Source organism: Anolis carolinensis, chromosome 3 (assembly GCF_035594765.1).
Source record: "Anolis carolinensis isolate JA03-04 chromosome 3, rAnoCar3.1.pri, whole genome shotgun sequence".
In the NCBI taxonomy this organism is placed as follows: domain Eukaryota; kingdom Metazoa; phylum Chordata; class Lepidosauria; order Squamata; family Dactyloidae; genus Anolis; species Anolis carolinensis.
The window spans coordinates 47,093,686-47,114,394 of record NC_085843.1 but is presented as its reverse complement, the minus strand read 5'-3'; the positions used below and the strand labels follow the sequence as shown (position 1 = coordinate 47,114,394).

At 35.9% G+C, this 20,709-nt stretch overlaps 1 protein-coding gene across 8 annotated transcripts in view; it reads left to right on the top strand.

Annotated features, from left to right (window-relative positions):
- cblb (Cbl proto-oncogene B) overlaps positions 1 to 20,709 on the top strand; it is a 130,770-nt gene that overhangs the window by 89,271 nt on the left and 20,790 nt on the right. For all 8 annotated transcript variants that reach the window (XM_062974845.1, XM_008107794.3, XM_062974844.1 and 5 more), the window contains 3 exons: positions 9,716 to 9,901; positions 14,588 to 14,956; positions 16,274 to 16,368. In XM_062974845.1, coding sequence (XP_062830915.1) covers positions 9,716 to 9,901; positions 14,588 to 14,956; positions 16,274 to 16,368 — 650 coding nt within the window. The remainder of the gene's footprint in view (positions 1 to 9,715; positions 9,902 to 14,587; positions 14,957 to 16,273; positions 16,369 to 20,709) is intronic.

The following is a 20,709-nucleotide window of genomic DNA, read 5'->3' as shown; positions in this document are numbered from 1 at the left end:
ATTTCGAGATGCTGTTATGTCATGGTTCCATTCTTTCTTGCAAGGGTGCTCTCAGAGTGCAGTGCTGTAATATTTCTGCTCAACTACTTAGCCTGTGGGGTCCCTCAGGGTTTTTTCTGTCCCCATATACTCTTTAACATGCATACATTGAGAGAGGTTGTTCACATATCCAGCTTTATTACTCCTTCCTACCTAATTCCATTATTGCCTAAATCAGTGGTTCTCAACCTGTGAGATGCGGCCCAGCAGTGGGCCGTGAAACAAAAATCTGGTCTGTGGACCTCCTTCCTCTTTATTTTTTTTAAAAATTTTTATTGAATCAATGGTAACAAAACAAATAGACTATTACATACAGAGGGGTGATATGTGTGGGAGAATGAATGGGAAATAAAGAGAAGGAGAAAGAAAAAAAATACACACAAAAAACACACACGGAGTAAAAATAAAAATAAAATAGTGGTAACCAAAAGAAAAATCCATAAGTTAACATAGAAGACTACAACCTATGCATAGAACAAATAATTAAAAATGACTTCCATCTATTGTGTAGTGTTTTGTACAATGCTCTCTTAGTACATTTAATATACTTATCTCTATTTGCTTTTAAGATTGTTTTTTCTATCCTTCCTATCTAAGACATCTTTATATCACCATTTTGTAATTTTCCTTTTTTAACTAAATCTTGATTAGTTCCCAGTCTGTTTGTTTTCTTGGTTTTCCTTGAGTATTTGACAAAAATATGTTAATTTATCCGAATTCATAATTTCTAAAATTTTATTCAGCCGTAATTTTATATCGGGTCTATTTTTTTCCTGCCAACTTTTAGCGTACATCATTCCCACTGATGTACTTAGGTAGTTGAACAATATTTCTTTGTTTTTATCTTTTTCTATGTTGTACCTGCCCAGGAGAAAGAATTTAGGGTCCTGATGGATCTTAATTAGTAACATCTTTTATTCTTTTTTATTTTATTTTCAAAATATATTTTTAATTGAAGTTTTACCTTATAAGATAGAGTAAATTAACATTGAAAGAGTGAGACCATTAATTGTATAGAAAGTAGGAAAACTGAGATTTAAAAAGGATCAAAGAGAGAGAGAGAGAGAGAGAGAGAGAGAAACCCAAAAACCAAAAACAAAGCTAAAATGTTCATATTTATATAAAAAAGAAAAAAAATCTGAACAAATGGCGATATAAAAATGCAAAAGTACTTGGCAAAGAAACACACCAAAAAGCAAAAGCTGTACTTCTTTCCAGAATTCTTCTCACACGTCCACCAGCAGTAGAAATAGGTCCCTTCATGTTTTCTGTATTTCCAACATTTATCTGAAACCTTTTTATTTTGATAATTTGGGGCGGGGGGGGGGGGGGTCAGGTACCATCTAAAAAAGTTTTTATCCAATTCTCTTTAAGGTCTGCCGAATATATTAGTTTTAATCTGTAATTCCAGGCTTTCTCCTATTCTTCTCTTCTAATTGATTTCCCTAAATTTGACCATACACTCTTTGATTAGTTCTTGTTCGGTTGACCATTCTAACAATTTTTTGTAGATTTTAGTTATGATTTTAGTCTCGGATTGTATTATTTTATCACAGAATGTTTCTCTATCCTCAGATCCTTCTTTGTTGTCTATGTTGAAGTATTCCTATGTTTCTAAATTCCTGGTTTATGCTTTCTTGTGTTTTTAATTTGTAAGTGCCCTTTTCCTTAATCAAAATAACTTTATATTTTGGGCAATTTATCCCTCCCATTTCCCTTCTATGACAGGCTTCTGAAAGGGATACACATAGTGGAGTCTTTGTAAATAATTTTCTTTTGAAATTTTCCCATACTTTTATTAACGAAGATCGAATGAAACGATCCCCCAATTTTTTTCTATCCTTTTCCCATACCAAGTATAGGCGTGCCAGCCTGCTCTGAGATCCACCCCTTCTAATGTTAATATTTTTTTTTGATCGCTGTCTATTGTCTGACCCACATTAGGCAGCATGCCTCATGGTATAACTGTAGGTCCAGGAGTGCAAGCCCCTCCTCTTCTTTTTTCATCTATTATAGGTAGTTTTTTTTATTCGAGGTTTTTTGTTTGACCAAATAAATTTGTTTATATCCTTGTTCCAATTTTTAAATCTTTGCTTATTTCAAATTACCGGGATGTTCTGGAAGAGGAATAGCATCTTAGGCAAGATTGTCATTTTGATTACTGCCACTCTCCGTAATAGCAATATTTTAAGTTGGTTCCAGTTTTCTAGATCTTTCTGAATTTCTTTCCACTTTGCATCATAGTTGTTGTCTACCAATTATGAGTTTTTAACTATTAATATTATTCCTAAATATCGAATCTTTTTCCTGATTTGGATACCTGATAGGGTAAAAGGTAAAGTTTTTCCCCTGACGTTAAGTCCAGTTGTGACCGACTCTGGGGGTTGGTGCTTCGGCTTCTTTCTAAGCTGAAGAGCTGACATTGTCCGTAGACACCTCCAAGGTCATGTGGCCGGCATGACTGCATGGGGCGCCGTTACCTTCCCACCAGAGCGGTACCTATTGATCTACTCACATTGGCATGTTTTTGAACTGCTAGGTTGGCAGGAGCTGGAGCTAACAGCAGGCGCTCATTCTGCTCCCGGGATTTGAACCTGGCATCTTTTGGTCTGCAAGCTCAGCAGCTCAGTGCTTTAACGTACTGTGCCACCAGGGGCCCCGGATACCTGATACTTCTGCCAAATTATCAAGCCAATTTCTTATTGATTTTATTGGTTCTTCAATTATACAAATCAGGTTATCTGCATATGCCCTGATCTTATTATTTTGTTTTTTTTTTTTTGTTTTTTTTTGTTTTGTTTTTTAAGCTCCTCTTAGCTGTTTGTCCTCTTTAATCATGCCAAGGAGTATTTCTAATGCAAAGATCAATAGTATTGGGGAGAGTGGACAACCTTGCCCGTTTCCTTTTGAAATTTAAATTTTTTTGGAGTCTCATGTGTTTATTTTAATCTTTGCTTTTTGTTCATCATAAATTCTATTAATTGCATTTGTAAATTTAAAACCCATGTCCAATTCTTTCATTAATAATTTAATAATCCCAATTTAGACTGTCAAATGCCTTTTCCATGTCAATTGTTAGTAATGCCAATTCTTCTTTGTTGCTTTTCTCATAATATTCTATTATATCTATAATTTCTCTTACATTATCTTTCAATTGTCTCCCCGGTAGAAATCCAACTTGCTCCTCCTTAATCCACTCTTTTGGGAATTCTTTAATCCTATCTGCCAGAATTCCTGTGAATATTTTATAGACTTGGTTCAATAGTGATAAGGGTCTGTAATTTTTTACAGTTTGGGGGTCTTGGCCTTCTTTGTGGATCATTGTTATTGTCGTGTACTTTCATGTGTCCGGGATTTCGAAATTCTCCAAAATGTTATTTTAAGGTGTGGGGTTAATTCTTCCATGAAAACCTTATAATATACTCCTGTTAATCCATCTGGGTCTGGAGCTTTATTTCCATCAATTTTTCTAATTATTTCTTTAATTTTTATTCAGTAATTTCCCTATTTAGTAACTCTTTGTTGTTCTGTAATTTTATTTAATTTTTTTTACCTAGAAAGATTGATATTTCTTCTTTTTTAATTTGGTCTGTAGTATAGAGTTTGCGGTAGAATTTGATAAATTGATTGGCTATTTCTTGCTCAGTGGTGTATTGTTTTCCTTCTGAGTGTATTTCTGTTATATATTGAGCCAGTCTTTTTTTCTAATCTTCCAGGATAACCATTTGCCTGGTTTGTTGGTGTTTTGGAATTGTTATTGCTTTATAAATCTTAATTGTTTCTCTAATTCCTCTATTTCTAGAAATGTCTTCTGTTTAGTCAATATTTCTAATTCCTGTTTGTATTTCTCATCTCTTGGATTTGTTTTTAATTTTTTCCTATTATATTAATCTCCTGTGTTACTTTATTTAAAGCTTCTTTTCTCAGTTTGCTTTTTTGGGCACTTTGCTGTATGAAGTGACCCCGCATAACAGCCTTACTCGCATCCCAAATAGTTTGAGGTGATATTTCTTCGGACATATTTAAACTAAAGTATTCCTTGAGTATCTTTTTATTTTTTTAATGTCTTCCTCAGATTTTAATAGGTTACCATTGAGTTTCCATGTATGCATTCTCTGTGTTTTATTTATTATAAATTCTATAGAGCAGTTGTCCGAATTGTTTCTGGGCAATATTTTAATTTTTGATATTTCAGGGACTAGTGAATTTGACATCCAGGCCATATCAATTCTAGACTACGACCCATGTCGGTTCGAAAAAAAGGTGTAGTCTTTTTCATTATAATGGTGACTTCTCCATGCGTCTTCTAAATCCCAATTTTGTAATATTTAAAAGAAATTAGCCAGTAATTTTCTTGTTTTTGTTTTCCTTGCCCATTTTGGATTTTCGTTTTTGTCTATTTTTGGGTCCATTACCCCATTAAAATCACCCATAATTATTAATTCTTCAAACGCTTGTGCCTTAATTTTCTTTTCTAGTGTTTTGATAAAGACCGTTTTTGCTCTGTTCGAGTATAGATAGTATAGAGTAATAGTGTTTTATTGTTTATTTTTGACACCATTCTTCCCTCCTCATCTCTAAAGGCCAATTCAGGTTTTATTTTGGGGTTTATATACAGTACCACACCTTTTTTCTCTCTCCTTTGCAGACGAGATGAATTCATTACCAATACTTTTGTTAATTAAATGTACTGTGTGTCTCTGCAGGATATGTATTTCCTGCAGAGCAATCACATCAAATTTATTCTTTTTTTAATAATTAAATAATGTTTTTCTTTTATTACGTTGTTTGAGTAACATTTCAACTCCATAATTTAACCCTGATTTTCATCTTCTTCATCCAGTTTCCCCATATTTGGGGGCAGTAGTTTGATTGAAATATCCGTCTTTTCGGGAGAAATTGCTCTTGCTTTCTTTCTTTCCCTGTCATTCTCTTGTTTGGTCGGTTCCGGCATCTCTGTCTCTTTCATTAGTCTTTTGTAGAATTCTTTTGCTTTTTCTTCTGAGGTAATCCTATATCTCTCTTGCTTATAAGTTGTCATTAGCCATTCTTTTCTTTCCCACCTAAAGCGGATCTGTCTCTTTTTCAATTCTTCTCTTAGGAAATAGTATTTTCTACTTTTTTGTATAGTGCTCGGTGGGTGTTCCTTCAAGAATGTAAGTGTCTTCTCTTTGTACTGAATGGAGCTTTTGCTGTTGCTATTTAGAACTTCTTCTCTTAGCATTGACATGGATTGGAATAAGGCTTTTGCACAAGGTCTGATGGATGATTGGCATATATATTCAGTGTTGCACTGTGTTAAATCTTTTATATATTGTATTTTACTAAGTTATTTAACTATTTTAACTGTTTTATTCTTATTTTATTGTATTATGATGTACTGGTAGTGATCCTGCCAGTTGTGTAAGCCGCCCTAAGTCTCCTCGGGGAGAAGGGCGGGGTAGAAATATCGGAAATAAATAAATAAATAATTTCTCTGCAACTTCTTTTAGTAAATTGTACTATTGTGTTTCTAGCAACTTGAATTTTCTTAGAGAAGTTTGTTGTGATCCTGAAGGTCCTTTCAGTATTTTCTTCCATCTTGTCATCAGTTGTTTGGGTCAAGTCAGCCAAGAGTTGGGTCGCGATCAGTTTTAGGTTATCTTTTCGTTTTTCTGGGAGGTTCCTTATTCTAATTTGGTATTCTAATTCTTTTTGTTCAATTCTTTCTTGTCTAGCTGCTAGTTTCGCATTTTCCATATCCAGTAATTCCAATTTTCTTTCAAATTTGTCTTGAGTTTTTTCCATTCTTTGTTTGTCTTCTTTGATCTCTTTGGTGTTCATTTGGAGATCATTCATTTCTTTTTTCATTTCTAAGAATTCTTCAGACAGGTCCCTCTTCAAGCTTGTCATCTGTTCTTGGAACATCTTTTGGTTTTCTGCTATTTTTTGAAGTTCTCTCATGATGTCTTTTAGATTAAGATCATCTGGAAGTGAGTTTCTCCTCCCCAATACTTTTTTGTCTTCTTTTTCCATTCTTACCCTTTGTGCTTGCATTTCTTATCTTTGTCACTTCTTGAAGGATCTTTTTGTTGTTAAATATAATAAATGTATTTCCACTGGATTGGCAGGAATCAATTGGACAGAGACAACTTGATTGGATACTTAATACTATACTTTGTTTTGCTAGTTGATTGATTAGCAAGTGAGTTAATTCAATCACTAAGATTATTGATTAAATTAGTTAAATATCAGTCAAATATCACTTAAATTGATTAATTTAACAATTAAATAACAGGTAAGTAACAGGTAAATATCACTTAAATCAATTAAATGACTGTCGCACCTCAGCCTTGCTTTAACACACAAACTCCACCACAGCAGGCTTAAGTCTTTTCTGTTTATTGAAGTTCTGTCTAACGAGCCATCTCCCTCATTCCCACTTCCTTATTGTTACTTGACTGAGAATCTTCCATCCTTCCTTCCATTCCCATGTCAACCTCAGCTTTTGAATCATCCACCTGGCTTTCTCCTGAATCAACAACCCCCTCTGAGAGTAACTGAACTCCCCGTTCATTGTCAGAGTCAGGCTGAGGCTGAGCCACAACCAACACTTGATTAAATTGCTTAGGTTTAGGTTCCTCAATTAATATCGCAAATAATTAATTTAATTAAATCTAGCAAAAGTTAATTTGGTACCGATAGATAATCAATCTTTTACCCAACCTTGTACTCTTTCTTAATTAATTTCTTTGACCATTCTTAATTGAGAAAATACTTTCTGGAATCCCAGTGTCCAGTATCTAATATTTAATGTCCAGTCTCAATGTCCTTTATCTAATATCTGTTGTCCTCCCTTTCCCTATGCCTTTGTGACTCCAAATTCTCTTCAAGATCTTAACCTTAGTCCCTCTCGGTAATCTCCTCTTATTCTGTCTTTACTACTTTCCCATTCACCAGTTCACTAGGCCTCTTTTCACTCCCTCGTCTGCTTCCCGTCCTCGGTCTTATCCACCCGTTCATCTGCTTCTCTTCCTTGTGTTTTGTCCTCCACCATTATCCTTTCCTTTTGCTATGTCCTCTGCCTTCCGCATTGCATCTGTGTCACACTCTTGCAGGTTTTACTCCTTTTTTCTCCTCACTCCCCTAGGGGGTCTCCTGCTCTTTGCTTTTCTGGGAACTCTAGGAGTACCGTTTCTCTCTTTCTCTTCTGCTCTCCTGATCACGTTGTTTTTTTACGCTCGCCCCTTCCGAACCTCTGTCTGGACCTCTTATCTTACTCTTTCCGGTTTCTTTTTTCTTTTCCCCTCTATTAGATGTCTCAGTTCTTTCTCCTTGCTTTCTCTTAAGTTTTAGTCAATACGCCACACAATGATCCATTTTTCATACACTCACGATTCTTGTATCTCCTTCTTGCTTGCGAGGAGTACAGCTAGGCTGCTGTAGTGTGGATCGGTTGCCCGTCCATGCTGCCTCCTCTTGTCCCGCTACCCTATGGCCCCTCATCTGGATCCTTTGGCTGGCCTCCTGGGGGGGGGTCCAGCTCTCCGGATCGTTGGTGGGGGTCCTGGTGGGTTTTGCTACCCCTCGAGCCTCGATCCGCCCCAGGGGGGGGAACTTTCCAGTTCTACCTGGGATGTTTTGGGAGGCTGGTGCTCGGAGCACTCAACCAGCCGCCATACTGCCATACCCCCTCCAAAAACCTCCTTCCTCTTTCTTTTATTTTATTTCCGCTTCTTTCCACAAAGCTAACCAGCACCATCCCTTTTGGTACTAATGTTGGAGAGTGGGCCCTGGTCAAAGTGGGCCCTGGTCAAAAAAAGGTTGGGTACCACTGGCCTAAATGATAAATTCCTGTACATAGGTTGCATTAAGATTCTTGAAAAATTAAAACAAACATCATCTTTCAAAACATTTTGCATTACTCTATAGAGATTCTTAAACTAGTTAGCAAAAATAATAATCATTGTACACAATATACAGATATATTTTTTTTAAAAAAATACATGGCGCTATCAGCCAGAGTGTTTGGCTTAAGGATAAGACACATTTTAAATTTAAAATATGCCAATTTTCTGCATATTCACTCACAAATGAGAGCCTGACCTATCTTGAATAATCTTCCACATGTGCGACATGCAAACTTTTTTTTTTTTTTTTTTGCATTTTTTAAAGATTTGAACACAACATATTTAAAGTAAACCTTACAGGATAAGGTATGAAATTGCTTTAATGCCTACAAATACACTTCTGTTGATCTGGCATTCCCTTAAATGCCACTGGTTTTTGGCAATTGGGTTTACTGATTGCTCTGGCCTTTGGACACTGTAGTAGTTGGATGTTAATTGTTATGTTAATCTGTATTTCTTCATGTATTTCTGACCTAAATTTGGTCTTAAGTCTTTATGAAATACTTGTATGAAATACTTCTTTGTTCATCACCTAATTAAGAGCCTAGGTTGAGACAGCCAAAATCATTGTGGCTTGTTTTGTTTGTTTTTCAATTGACCCCATGTGCATTTTATATGTGCTAGAGGTATAGTATGTAGCTGAAACAGAAAACTTATTTAAGTCATTTAAATAGAAACTGAACTTAGGTGTAACAATCTTATTATTTTCTAGTGAATAAGTTAACCACACTGTAAATTAGTAGCTAAATGCTTATTTTAAAAAGCCCAAAACAAACTAGAGAGGTAGCTTGTTTCAAATGATATCGTGATGGTCACAGTATAAATAACAGATTGAGTGTTGATTGTTCAAAGGAAGTAACATATACTGATATAGTAAACTAGGAAGTACTAAGAATAATACAAGTTTTACCTATAAAATTTGATAGCTCAAAATAAATATATAGTTTGCGTCTTTTCTGAACTATATGAACTTCACCTAGAAGTATCAGCTAAGTTATCAGCTAAGTTAATGATAGCTGATTCTCACATAGATCATCAGGCAAAATATGAAAAACAGAATAGAAAAAAATGTCCCTGGTCATGTAATAATAATAATAATAATAATAATAATAATAATAATAACAACAACAACAACAACAACAACAACAATAACAACAACTACTACTACTACTACTACTACTTTATTCTTATACCCCGCCCCATCTCCCCAAAGGGACTCGGGGTGGCTTACATGGGGCCATGCCCAAACACAACAGTATAATAACAACAGCAAGACAATAAAACAAATTACTCAACAATAACACATCAGCATCAATAAAACAGCCCTAAAAGGTCAACATACAAAATAAAATGTTAAAAACAGGAGATGAATACACGGATCTGGGCCAAAGTGCAGAATATTTCAGAGTCGGGGAGAGGTAGTTTCACAGCTAATATAGTCGATAAAGTGCTAATATAATACTGAGAAGGCATAACCGGTGAGTCTATTGTTCAAGTTTCTTTACATGCTTTTCAAATAGTATGATGTGGAGGAGTCTGGAGACATTAAAATATTCTCTAGCTGGTGTTGATATGTTTTAGGTTTCACTTGGAGTAACATCTAAGAATATTGAGTGTAAGAGAAACAAAAGTTTATTCCTCTAATTTTGAAAAAATAAATAAAATGTAAACTCAGAACTCTTTCCATAGTAATAAATGGCTAGTGTCACTGTAAGAACTTACGTAGATTCTCTTTAATCAATTAAAGTTACATATGTTGCAACCTTTATGAGTGCTTTCTGTTGCAGTGTAATGAAAGACAGAATTCACCTGTGACATCCCCTGGATCTTCTCCACTATCTCAAAGAAGAAAACCACTTCCTGATCCCCTGCAAGGACCCCATCTTAACCTCCCACCAGTGCCTCCTCGACTAGATCTAATTCAGAAGGGAGTTGCTCGATCTCCTTGTGCCAGCCCTGCTAGTTCACCAAAGGTATGTCCAATTTACATTTTTAATACACCCTTCTCAGGTGAGACCCAAAACATTGAGATGTGTGATATCCATGAGTAAAGTTCTCATTTATATACTAGTCTTTCTGGCAAACTACTCTTAGGAACAAGTCTGCAAAGCAGTGTAATTAATGGAGTTAAATGTGTGATCAGAACAAAGAGGACCAGACTGATGATACTTCTGGTTTCATCATAAATGTACTGGTTGAGTTCCTGGGCATCTGAGATGCTCCAAAATCTGAAATTGTTCATATGACTGAAATAGTGACATTTTCTTTCTGATAATTCATTGTACATACATTTTCATTCATGAAATTGTAAAAGACATTGTATATAAAACTCTTCAGTCTATGTGTACATAAAATATAAGTGCATATTGTGTTTAGATTTGGGTTCCATCTCCAAGACATCTCTGTGTCAATTTATATTAGAAAAGGAGGGCATTCCACAATTAGAGTGCTACACTCACAATGATTAAAAAAATATTTCCTTTATTTCATTCATTTCCCAATTAAAATGCATTCTTGTATTGTCCTTGTCTGCATCACATCTCAAAATACAGACAGAAATGAGAGCTGAAAAGACAACTGTGAAAATTATAGCATTTTAAATGGCTATTGTATTTACTAGAGTATAATATCCCATTGATTGCACCTCAGTTTTGAATGTGTGCATTGCAAAAAAAAAAAAAAATCTGTTGTGGAATGTAATGTGCGACTTCTCCTATCGGCTGTTCTGCTGCCCACCTCAGAAGAGGCATGGGGAAGCTGTTCCCCTCCATCTGGTTGAGGCAGGTGAACTCACCAGCTTTGACCTGACACACGCACAGTGGCATCTCAAATAAAGCCTCATTCATGAGGCCTTCAAACCCAAGGGGGAGGTTTTGAAGTTGTTGTGAATGAGATCAGCCAGGAAGTTGTGCTGCTCCTTCATGCTGAGGTTGGCGAATTCTACAGCTTCAGAATTCACCTGATGGAGGGGCACAAGCAGGTTTACATGCACGATTCTAGCATACCATCAAATCTAATGCATACCTGAGCTTTGGCTGTATGAATTGAGTAGATATAGTGTTTTATTTCTGTAGGTTCTTTTATCTTGTAGCTAGTCTGATTGAACTCTTTAAATACCACAAAGGCTGTAACAGAAGGAAGGGGAACGCTTCTCTGTTAACCCAGTGGGTAGGATCAGACTTAATGGTTTGAAATTACAAGAGAGTCAATATTGATTGAAAATTAGAAGCAACTTCTTGACATTAAGAGCAGTTTGGCAATGGAATCAATTGCTAAAAAGATAGTGGGGCATTCTCTTGACATCTTCAAAAATGACACTGGATAGCTGCCTGTTGGGAAGTTTACATTAAAGACTCTTTATTGAGCAGTAGTTGGACTAGATGGCCCAGGAAACCCTTTCCAGCTCTATATTTCTATGACTATGTGACTCTGTGTATTGCCCTGCTTATTTGCGGCAGAGTTTCCTACAAGGTTGTCATGGTAGTCAATTTTACAACAAACGTGAGACTCTCTATATCGGGTTGTCAAACCTTTTCAGTTGTGGAGCTCTTTTTGAAACAACAGTTTTTCATGGAGATACCCCAAGAAATGTTTATATATTATACTATCTATATATATAAATATGAGTAATGGTGTCCTCCCCTCCCACTAAACAACAAAAGTACAAGCCCCAGAACCTAGAAATTTGGCAGCACAATCCACCATCCTTGCCCCTAGATCCCAACAACAAAAAGAAAAGAAAAATAAAGTCCTAATTAGAGGGAAATAAATAATTGTTTTTAGCCAATTGCTGCCAGTTAGAAGGCTAAGCTCCGCCCACTTGGTTTCCTAGCAACCCACTCAGCCCAGGGGACAGGCAGAATTAGGCCTCTTCCACACTGCCTATAAAATACAGATTATCTGATTTTAACTGGATTATATGGCAGTGTAGACTCAAGGCCCTTCCACACAGCTATATAACCCATTTATAATCTTATATTATCTGCTTTGAACTGGATTATCTAGAGTCCACATTGCCATATCATCCACTTCAGTGTGCATTTTATTCAGCTTTGTAGAAGGGGCCTCAAATAATCCAGTTCTAAGCAGATAATATAAGATTATACATATACAGTAGAGTCTCACTTATCCAACAAACACCCCGGCAGAACATTGGATAACTGAATATGTTGGATAATAAGAAGGGATTCAGGAAAAGCCTATTAGCTGCCCCTCAGTACATCATGTCTGGAACTCCCTGATTGCTCAGTGCTGTTCTTTAGTTTACTGTCCTGATTTCACACATTTTTTAAATACTGGGAGCCACATTTTCTTCATTCCAGGCAGGCAGGAACCATCCAGGCTTTGAAGCTATACGGCTATTCAGTGCCAATTCCAACATTCACAGTTGCCTAAAGCAGACAACAGTTCTTTCTTCCACCCTGGTCATTCCACAGATATATAAACCCCACTTCCTTTCATTGCAACACATTTCACAACCTCTGAGGATGCCTGCCATACATACAGGCGAAACATCAGGAGAGAATACATTTGGAACATGACCAGGCAGACCACAGAACTCAGAGCAACCCAATACAAAGAGAAACAAAAATAATAAAATAAATACAAAAAAACAAATAAAAAAACAAAATAAAATAATACAATTAAAAAACAAATAAAAATAATATAATCAAATAATAAAATATAATACATACAAATAATAAAATAAAATAATAAAAACAGAAATAATAATAAAAGAATAAAAATAAAATAAATATAAATAATACAATAAAAAATAATAAAAACACTAAAAATAATTAAAAACACTAAAAATTAATACAATAAAATACTATAGTAACAGAAAATAACTAAAAATAATACAAGAAAATAATAAAATATAATAAATAAAAAGATAAGTTACAATAAAATTAATTAAAAATACAGATAACATCAAATAAAAATTCCACAACAATTTTTAACCAATACCACCACAACTTTGCCACAGCAACGTGTGGCCGGGCACAGCTAGTATATTATATTATGTATAATGTATATATATATCAGGCATGGGCCAGGCTAGTGGCAGATGGGTGGTGAGTGCTTGTATGAACTAATTCACATGGTGCAAAAAAAGTGGGGGAGGAGGGAGAAAGAACAATTCAATATTCAAAAAGAAGAACAATTTTAACAAATATAAACTTAACACTATTTCAGTGGAAGACCCCAGAGGCCATTCAGTCCAATCCTCTTCTGCCATGCAGGAACATTACAATCAAAGCACCCTCACCAGATGGCCACCCAACTTTTGTAATAATAATAATAATAATAATAATAATAATAATAATAATAATAATAGCAGAAACCCCAGAGGCCATCCATTCCAATCCCCTTCTGTTATGCAGAAGAAAACTATCAAAGCACCCCCTGAGCGGTGGGTGGGAAATAGGGTTTTGACAGCAAGGAAGGCAGGGGGAAAGAGTTTTTGCCACAGGAGGACACTACTGCTGCTGCTGTTGCTGCTGCTGTTGTTTTCGGCAACTCAAGACTTTAATTTCCCTTCATTTCTCACGAAGAGGAATGAGGAGGAGGCAGAAAGCAGCATGGGGCCGCAAAGCCCCTCACTATCACTTGCAGAACCCCAAGACCTCAGCAAAGCACAGTTTGAGAACCCATGTTCTATATTAAAAAAACTCTCAAGTATGACTCCACAACATACATTAAGTTAATTGTGGTATAAGTCTCTCCCCCCCCCCCCCAAAAGCTGAGGGAACTGTGAACTGGTTCTCAGTTTAAAAGGTTTGGACACCCTTCCTTAAAGGGAAAACTGTCTGAACAATACGTGTTTACAGCAAAGGGTTAAAGTTCTTTAAGAACAGAAAGTTTAATTTCATCAATATTGCTATATCATGTTAGAAAAAATACCCGATATAAAATGGTATAAGTCAAGAATGTGGGTTTTCATGCAGGGCTTCTGTTTGGGTTGTATTAAAATAGATTTTTAATTGAATGTTGACAGGAGACTTTGAAAACCCAATTAGTGTGGTTGCATATGTTCCTGCATGTGTGTGAATGCCCAGTGATAACACACATTTTACTTATCAGTGTTTTGCCTGCAGACTTGACAGTTCTATTTACAAATTAATTTTAATTCTAACTGCATAATACTTAAACAACTAAAGTACATGAAATGTTTCCTCGTTGCTATCATAATTTTAATTAACTTTGTCATTTAAACTGGCACTGAAAAGTTGCAATTGCTGGTGAGGTCTGGCATTTAATTGAGATGATAAACACAATGCATTATACTAGTAAATTCATATACTACAAATTCTCATAGAAATTGATATCAAGTTCTGTATATCCCACATTACACATTTTTATTTTTTAAATGTTTACAATATTGCTGTAGTTTGATAGATATGTTGAATGTTAAAATGTGAGTGGTTTTGATGTGTGCGTTTTGGATGTAGTTTTCTTTTTGTTTTTTCAACTAAATACTACAAGTTCATTTGATGTGAACTTGGGTTCAAGACCTTTCGCTTTTCCTCATTCTTTCATTATTTAACTCATTTTAAATAACCACTTTAGAAGTCGAGAAGTGTTCTTGAGAAGCTCCAATATAATGTACACTTATGTGTCATGATGTACTTTAACTGTGTTACTTTATATTGTATACTTAGTCTTCTCCATGTATGATGAGGAAACAAGACAAGCCTCTTCCAGCACCACCACCGCCTATACGGGATCCTCCTCCACCTCCACCAGAAAGACCTCCTCCCATTCCACCAGATAACAGGTTAAATAGACATTTGCATCATCCTGAAAGTGTGCCTTGCAGAGACCAGCCTATGCCACTTGAAGCCTGGTGTCCCAGAGAGGTTTGTGGAACTAATCAAATAGTGGGATGTCGAATAGCTGGAAATGATGGCTCTCCCAAACTTGGACTCACTGCAAATTCAAATATGAATGGAAGGCATTGTCGAATGGGTTCTGATCCAATATTCCTGAGAAAACATAGACGTCATGATTTGGCTCTAGAAAGTGCCAAGGTAAGGACTTATAGTTTAATACATGATGCTTAATTATATTTCACAGTTTCCAGCTGGGACAAGTGCTATTTCTTTGTTGTCTCCTTCCCCTTTGACAATTAATAATTAAAATGCTGGAATTAATGAACAGATCATTGCATTTTCTTTTTCAAAGTACTGCTACTTTTAAGATTATGCAGTCAAAAGTCTTGCACAAGGAGAATGTCTCTCTAAACTTACTGAATTCTTAAACAAAGTTGTAGACTCTCCAGCCTTTCTCGCATAATAATCCGCTGTATGAACTTCTCATTCTTAGAATATCTTGCTGTTTCTATTAACATATTTCATTGAATCTATGGTACACTTTTTCCCATTTAAGGGGCTTCAAAAACAATGTGCTTCTAACATTTGAGAATATGCCTCACTTTTGCTGTTTTTTTCCCTTGCAAATCTGTCTTGCCTCTGAGGAGGAAGGGCCCCAGCCATAATGGCTTGCTGTGCCCCCAACATTTTGGCCTCAGCCAGATGCTGCCCCTCCAAGTGTGTTTTTTGCTTCTGTTCCTCCCAAAATGACCCATAGATGTAATAAAATAGACTCATGCAGACATTTGACTTGCGAGATTCTTCACATTTATTTATTTTATTTATTTATATCCTGCCCTTCTCACCCCGAAGGAGACTCAGGGTGGCTAACAAAAAAGGCACAATTTGATGCCTTGAACAACATTTCAACATAAACCACATATACTTCAAAATCACATCATTAAAACATGTCAGTTAAAACAATTCCCTCCTCATACTACAGGAAAGATTGCACTACAAAGCCACATTGAAACAAACAAAAAGTATTGTGCCTGCAGAGAAAATTCTAAAAGACATACTAATAATTTTTTTCTTAAAACTGAAGCTTGGAAATCATGTGTACCATACATTTGATGGTATCTTAGATTTGGTGAAATACAGTAGTTTTGGTTTCATAAGTTTTGTGGTTCTCCATATATTTCTATAGTTCTTTCAAATGGGTTTATTTAATTAGAATACAAAACAATATGTCAGAATAAATACTATCTTTACAGACAATATCTTTACAATTTCAGCTACATATAGCATTGAGACTGTAAAGATGATGTTCAGATAGATACTCTTACTATTATGTCTCTATATAAAGTGTTTGAGGATTAAAAGTGGAACCAAATTTCTTACGTTTTTATTGACTTATGAACTTATGCAAAGTAAATATTGGGTAGTTTTAGTGGGAAAGATTTTACTGGTTTTAGAAAATCATACATTTCATACATTGTTTGATAGTTATAACACTAAGAAATCCGTCTCTTGCAGCTATTTTCAAATGGCCATCTAGCTAATGAGGAATATGATGTTCCTCCCCGACTTGCATCTCCTCCTCCAGTTGCATCAGTCATGCTGAATATGAAGTGAGTTTAATCTTAAAATTAAAAATATAAACTAAATAGTGGGAAAAATTGATCTGCTAGATAAATTTTGGTAATTCTCTTTTAAAAGAGACAAATGGCTTTAAAATGCACTGTGTGTCTTTTATCCTATATACTCATATATGTCTAAAAGTTTTGTTCAAAAAATCGACTCAACTTAAAGCATCTGAATCGACTTATCCACAAGACAGTGTGATTATAGGCAGTTCCAAAGTTACGAACAAGATAGGTTCTGTAGGTTTGTTCCTAAGTTCAATTTGTATGTAAGTCAAAACAGGTACATTTTTAAGTGTAACTCCAGACACACACACACACACACGCATGCAAGCTTTGGATAGAATAGGGGAGGATTAATACCTGTGTGATTTTTTTTTGTCCTGTATGTGCCCCTGATCAGAAGATTTCACCTCACTTTCTATCCCTGTGATATTTAGATTTCTCCCTAAAAAGTGTATAATATCACAAGAATTTTATAGATTTCCTCATAGTTCCTGTGTCATGGGTTTATTTGTCCAATCCCATCACTGGACACTACTGGCCTTGAAGAACTGCCAGCACCGATATTGTGTGTCTGAACTTCAGAATTTCATAAATTTTGAATTAGTAGCATTCTTATAGATGTAAATGCATAATATAAAATTAATTTATTAAACAGATGTTCCACAGATTAGTTGTTTAATGCGTCTAAATCCTAATTAACAATATCTCTGGCATGGACGAACTTCGGCCCTTTGGGTGTTTTGGACTTCAGCTCCCACAATTCCTAAAAGCCTACAGGCATTTTCATGTTTCTATGGAATTAGATACTTTTTTAGGCTTTTATTAGCTGACATATAGAAATTTTAATTTTATTCTCATTTTGCTATCTTTTTTTTTTTTTTTTTTACTTATAACCTTTGAGCCTGAAATATCCTGCTGATTGCGAGGAAAAAACCCCAAGATTTTGAAGACACGGCTATATAAAATAATTTTTTTTGTTTAATTAGCAAACATGTAAATATTTGTTGTCAATCAGTCACAGCCATGGCTAAATGTTAGTGTGTGCAGGGACATGTCTACATAGATTGGTAGAGAGGATATAAATGACCCAGAATTTTTTTAGATTGGAACGTAATGATTACAATAAATAGTCTGTCTTAAAATATGCAGTGCTCCCTGATGCATGTTTAATAAAGGCACTGGACATTGAGCCAAAGTATTCAACAACATTTTCTGTGTATTATAATTAAGAGAACACCATCTTTTTGTACAAATAGGCTTCTAGTTTTTAAGTGTTTCGGAAGATTTGGAGAGCTTCAAATATAATATTGTACTTATTCAGAATTTAGACTGAGTAGAATATTTTAGATAAATCATAAAGGGCTAGAAACTACATGGATATACTGATATTTTCACTGCTTAATACCTGTGAGACCTTTTGGTATACTATCCTGAAGATTTCTGAAATGGAAGAGTAGTGAATACATTTTTAAGAATGGGTGGATGGAAGAAATTGTGGAGAACATACAAAGGGCTCCTGATTAGGTGGTAGTTTATTCATGCCCGAATGGTTCTCCATAATTGACCAGACTATGTTAGGGCTTACTTTGCTCTTTGTTTCTATGATTTACAGAATAAATTATTGAAGCCTTTATTAGGCAATTTATATTATGCTATTCTGTAAACTTGAGTGGCAGTTAAAAATAATGAAGCCATATAATATGGGGTAGGCAATATTACAGAAACCTTTTGGCAAGGCCAAACAAGTGTTTTTAGAGATCTCTATGGGTGAGTTTATTCCTAGTAGACATATGGTACCCATTGAGAGATTAAGACTATAAAATAGGCAACTCCCTTGAACTTTTGGGATAATACTGTTGGTGCAGAAGTCTGCTAAGCATTGCTGCTGTGATTTGTTTTGTAAGATATTTATGCAACACAGGCTCAATTTTTCATTTTCCACTCTATTTTTATTCTGAATTGAATTGAGGAAATGATGAATATTTGAAATAACAGAATAAAGGAGAAGTTTAATGCATAATGCAGTTGTTAGTCTTACTTCACCTTGTTAAATTCTCATTGCCTAAATCCTTGAACAGAGTAAAATAACACTGAGGATAAGAATTGTTGAGATGTCTATGTTAGTTGGAAAAATATCCGATTTTATGCTCTTTTTATAGTTATGAATTATTTATATAGATAAAGTGGGATATATATGCAATAAGAATCACTATAGTAGGGATAGGGAACTCTAGCTTGTTCCCCATCTTTAGTTATTTCTTGTTGGTAATGAATGTCCTAAAGGCACAAGATCATGTCTGCTTTTGGGAGCTAAGCTCTGGTTAGTTCTTTGATGGAAATGGGCAATGAATACCAAATATTGTAGGTTATATTTCGTAAAACAGATAGGTTTCAGGCACATACACACAGAGTAATCAGAGCTTTAGAAGTTATTAACACTTGAAGTCTAGTTTGTGGCATGATAAGTTGTTGCACTGTGGATTATCCCTGAGTAAGCATACACAGAAATGGAGGTGAATGTTGTATACTCAAAAGGTGTGATAATTACATCTGTACCAGTGCTGGTGTGTAAAGTGCTGAAGAATCACTCTACACAATTTAAATTATTATTATCATTATTTTATTATGATACAGCAAACAAGATAGATATGCTGGATTTCGTATCACAAAATCACAAGTCGAACACTTCCCAGGTATCTAGGACTGTGTGATGTATTTTCGGATGATGAGTGCAGATCCCAGTAGGGTGGCCTTTTGCAGTTGACAGATCGTGATTTTGTCAATGTCTGTTGTTTCCAAATGCCGGCTGAGATCTTTTGGCATGGCACCCAATGTGCCGATCACCATCGGGATCACCTGCACTGGTTTCTGCCATAGTCTTTGAAGTTCAATCTTGAGGTCCTGATAGCGGCTGAGTTTTTCCTGTTGTTTTTCGTCAATGCGACTGTCACCTGGGATGGCAACATCAATGATCCAACCCTTTTTCTTTTCCACAACTGTGATGTCTGGTGTGTTGTGTTCCAGAACAGTATTTTTGCGTGCTCATTTTCCAATACTTTTGCAGGTTTGTGATCCCACCAGTTCTTTGCTGCCGGCAGGTGGTACTTGAGGCATAAGTTCCAATGAATCATTTGGGCCACATAGTTGTGCCTCTGTTTGTAGTCTGTCTGTGCGATTTTCTTACAGCAGCTGAGGATATGATCAATGGTTTCGTCGGTTTCCTTGCACAGTCTGCATTTTGGGTCATCAGCTGATTTTTCGATCTTGGCTTTAATTGCATTTGTTCTGATGGCTTGCTCCTGGGCTGCAAGGATCAGGCCTTCTGTCTCCTTCTTCAGGGTCCCATTCGTGAGCCATAGTCAGGTCTTCTCCTTATCAGCTTTTCCTTCAATTTTGTCAAGGAACTTTCCATGCAATGTTTTGTTGTGCCAGCTGTCAGCTCTAGTTTGTAGTGCGGTTTTCTCGTACTGATTTTTTGTCTGCTGTGCTTTGAGGAGTTTCTGATTTTTGACTTCAATCAAAGCAGGTTCTTCACTTTGCTTTACATATTCTGCCAGGGCATGTTCTTCTTTGACTGCTTGTTTGACTTGTAAGAGTCCTCTGGCCCCTGATCTTCTAGGCAGACATAGCCGGTCAACATCACTGCGAGGGTGCAGTGAATGATGGATGGTCATGAGTTTTCTTGTTTTTCTGTCCAAATTGTCTATTTCCACCTGTGTCCAATTTATAATGCCAGCAGTATATCTTAAGACAAGTATGGCCCAGGTGTTTATGGCCTTGATGGTATTGCCTCCATTGAGCTTGCTTTTGAGAATTTTTCTGACCCTTTGTGTTTATTTTACATGTTCATGCTTGATGTTGTCCAGCTGTAGTATGCCCAGATATTTATAGGCCTCTGGTTGGTGACACTTTATTGTTTGGCCATTAGGCATATTTATGCCCTCACTTTCAATGATTTTTCCTTTCTTCAATGCCACTGTCGAACATTTGTCCAAACCAAGCTCCATGCTGATATCAGTGCTAAAAATTCGGACAGTGTTGGTCAGAGACTGGATTTCAGTTTCCGTTTTCCCATACAGCTTCAGGTCATCCATGTACATCAGATGTGAAATTTTGTGAAATTTCTTAGATGTTTGATAGCCGAGATTTGTTTTTGTAAGATTGTTGACAGAGGGATCATGGCAATAATGAAAAGCAGAGGGGACAATGAATCTCCCTGGAAAATTCCTCTTCTGATGTTAACAAGTCCATAGCTTTCATTTCCAACAAACAGTTCAGTTTTCCAGTGCTCCATCATGTTTTCAATGAAGGTGCCAACGTTTT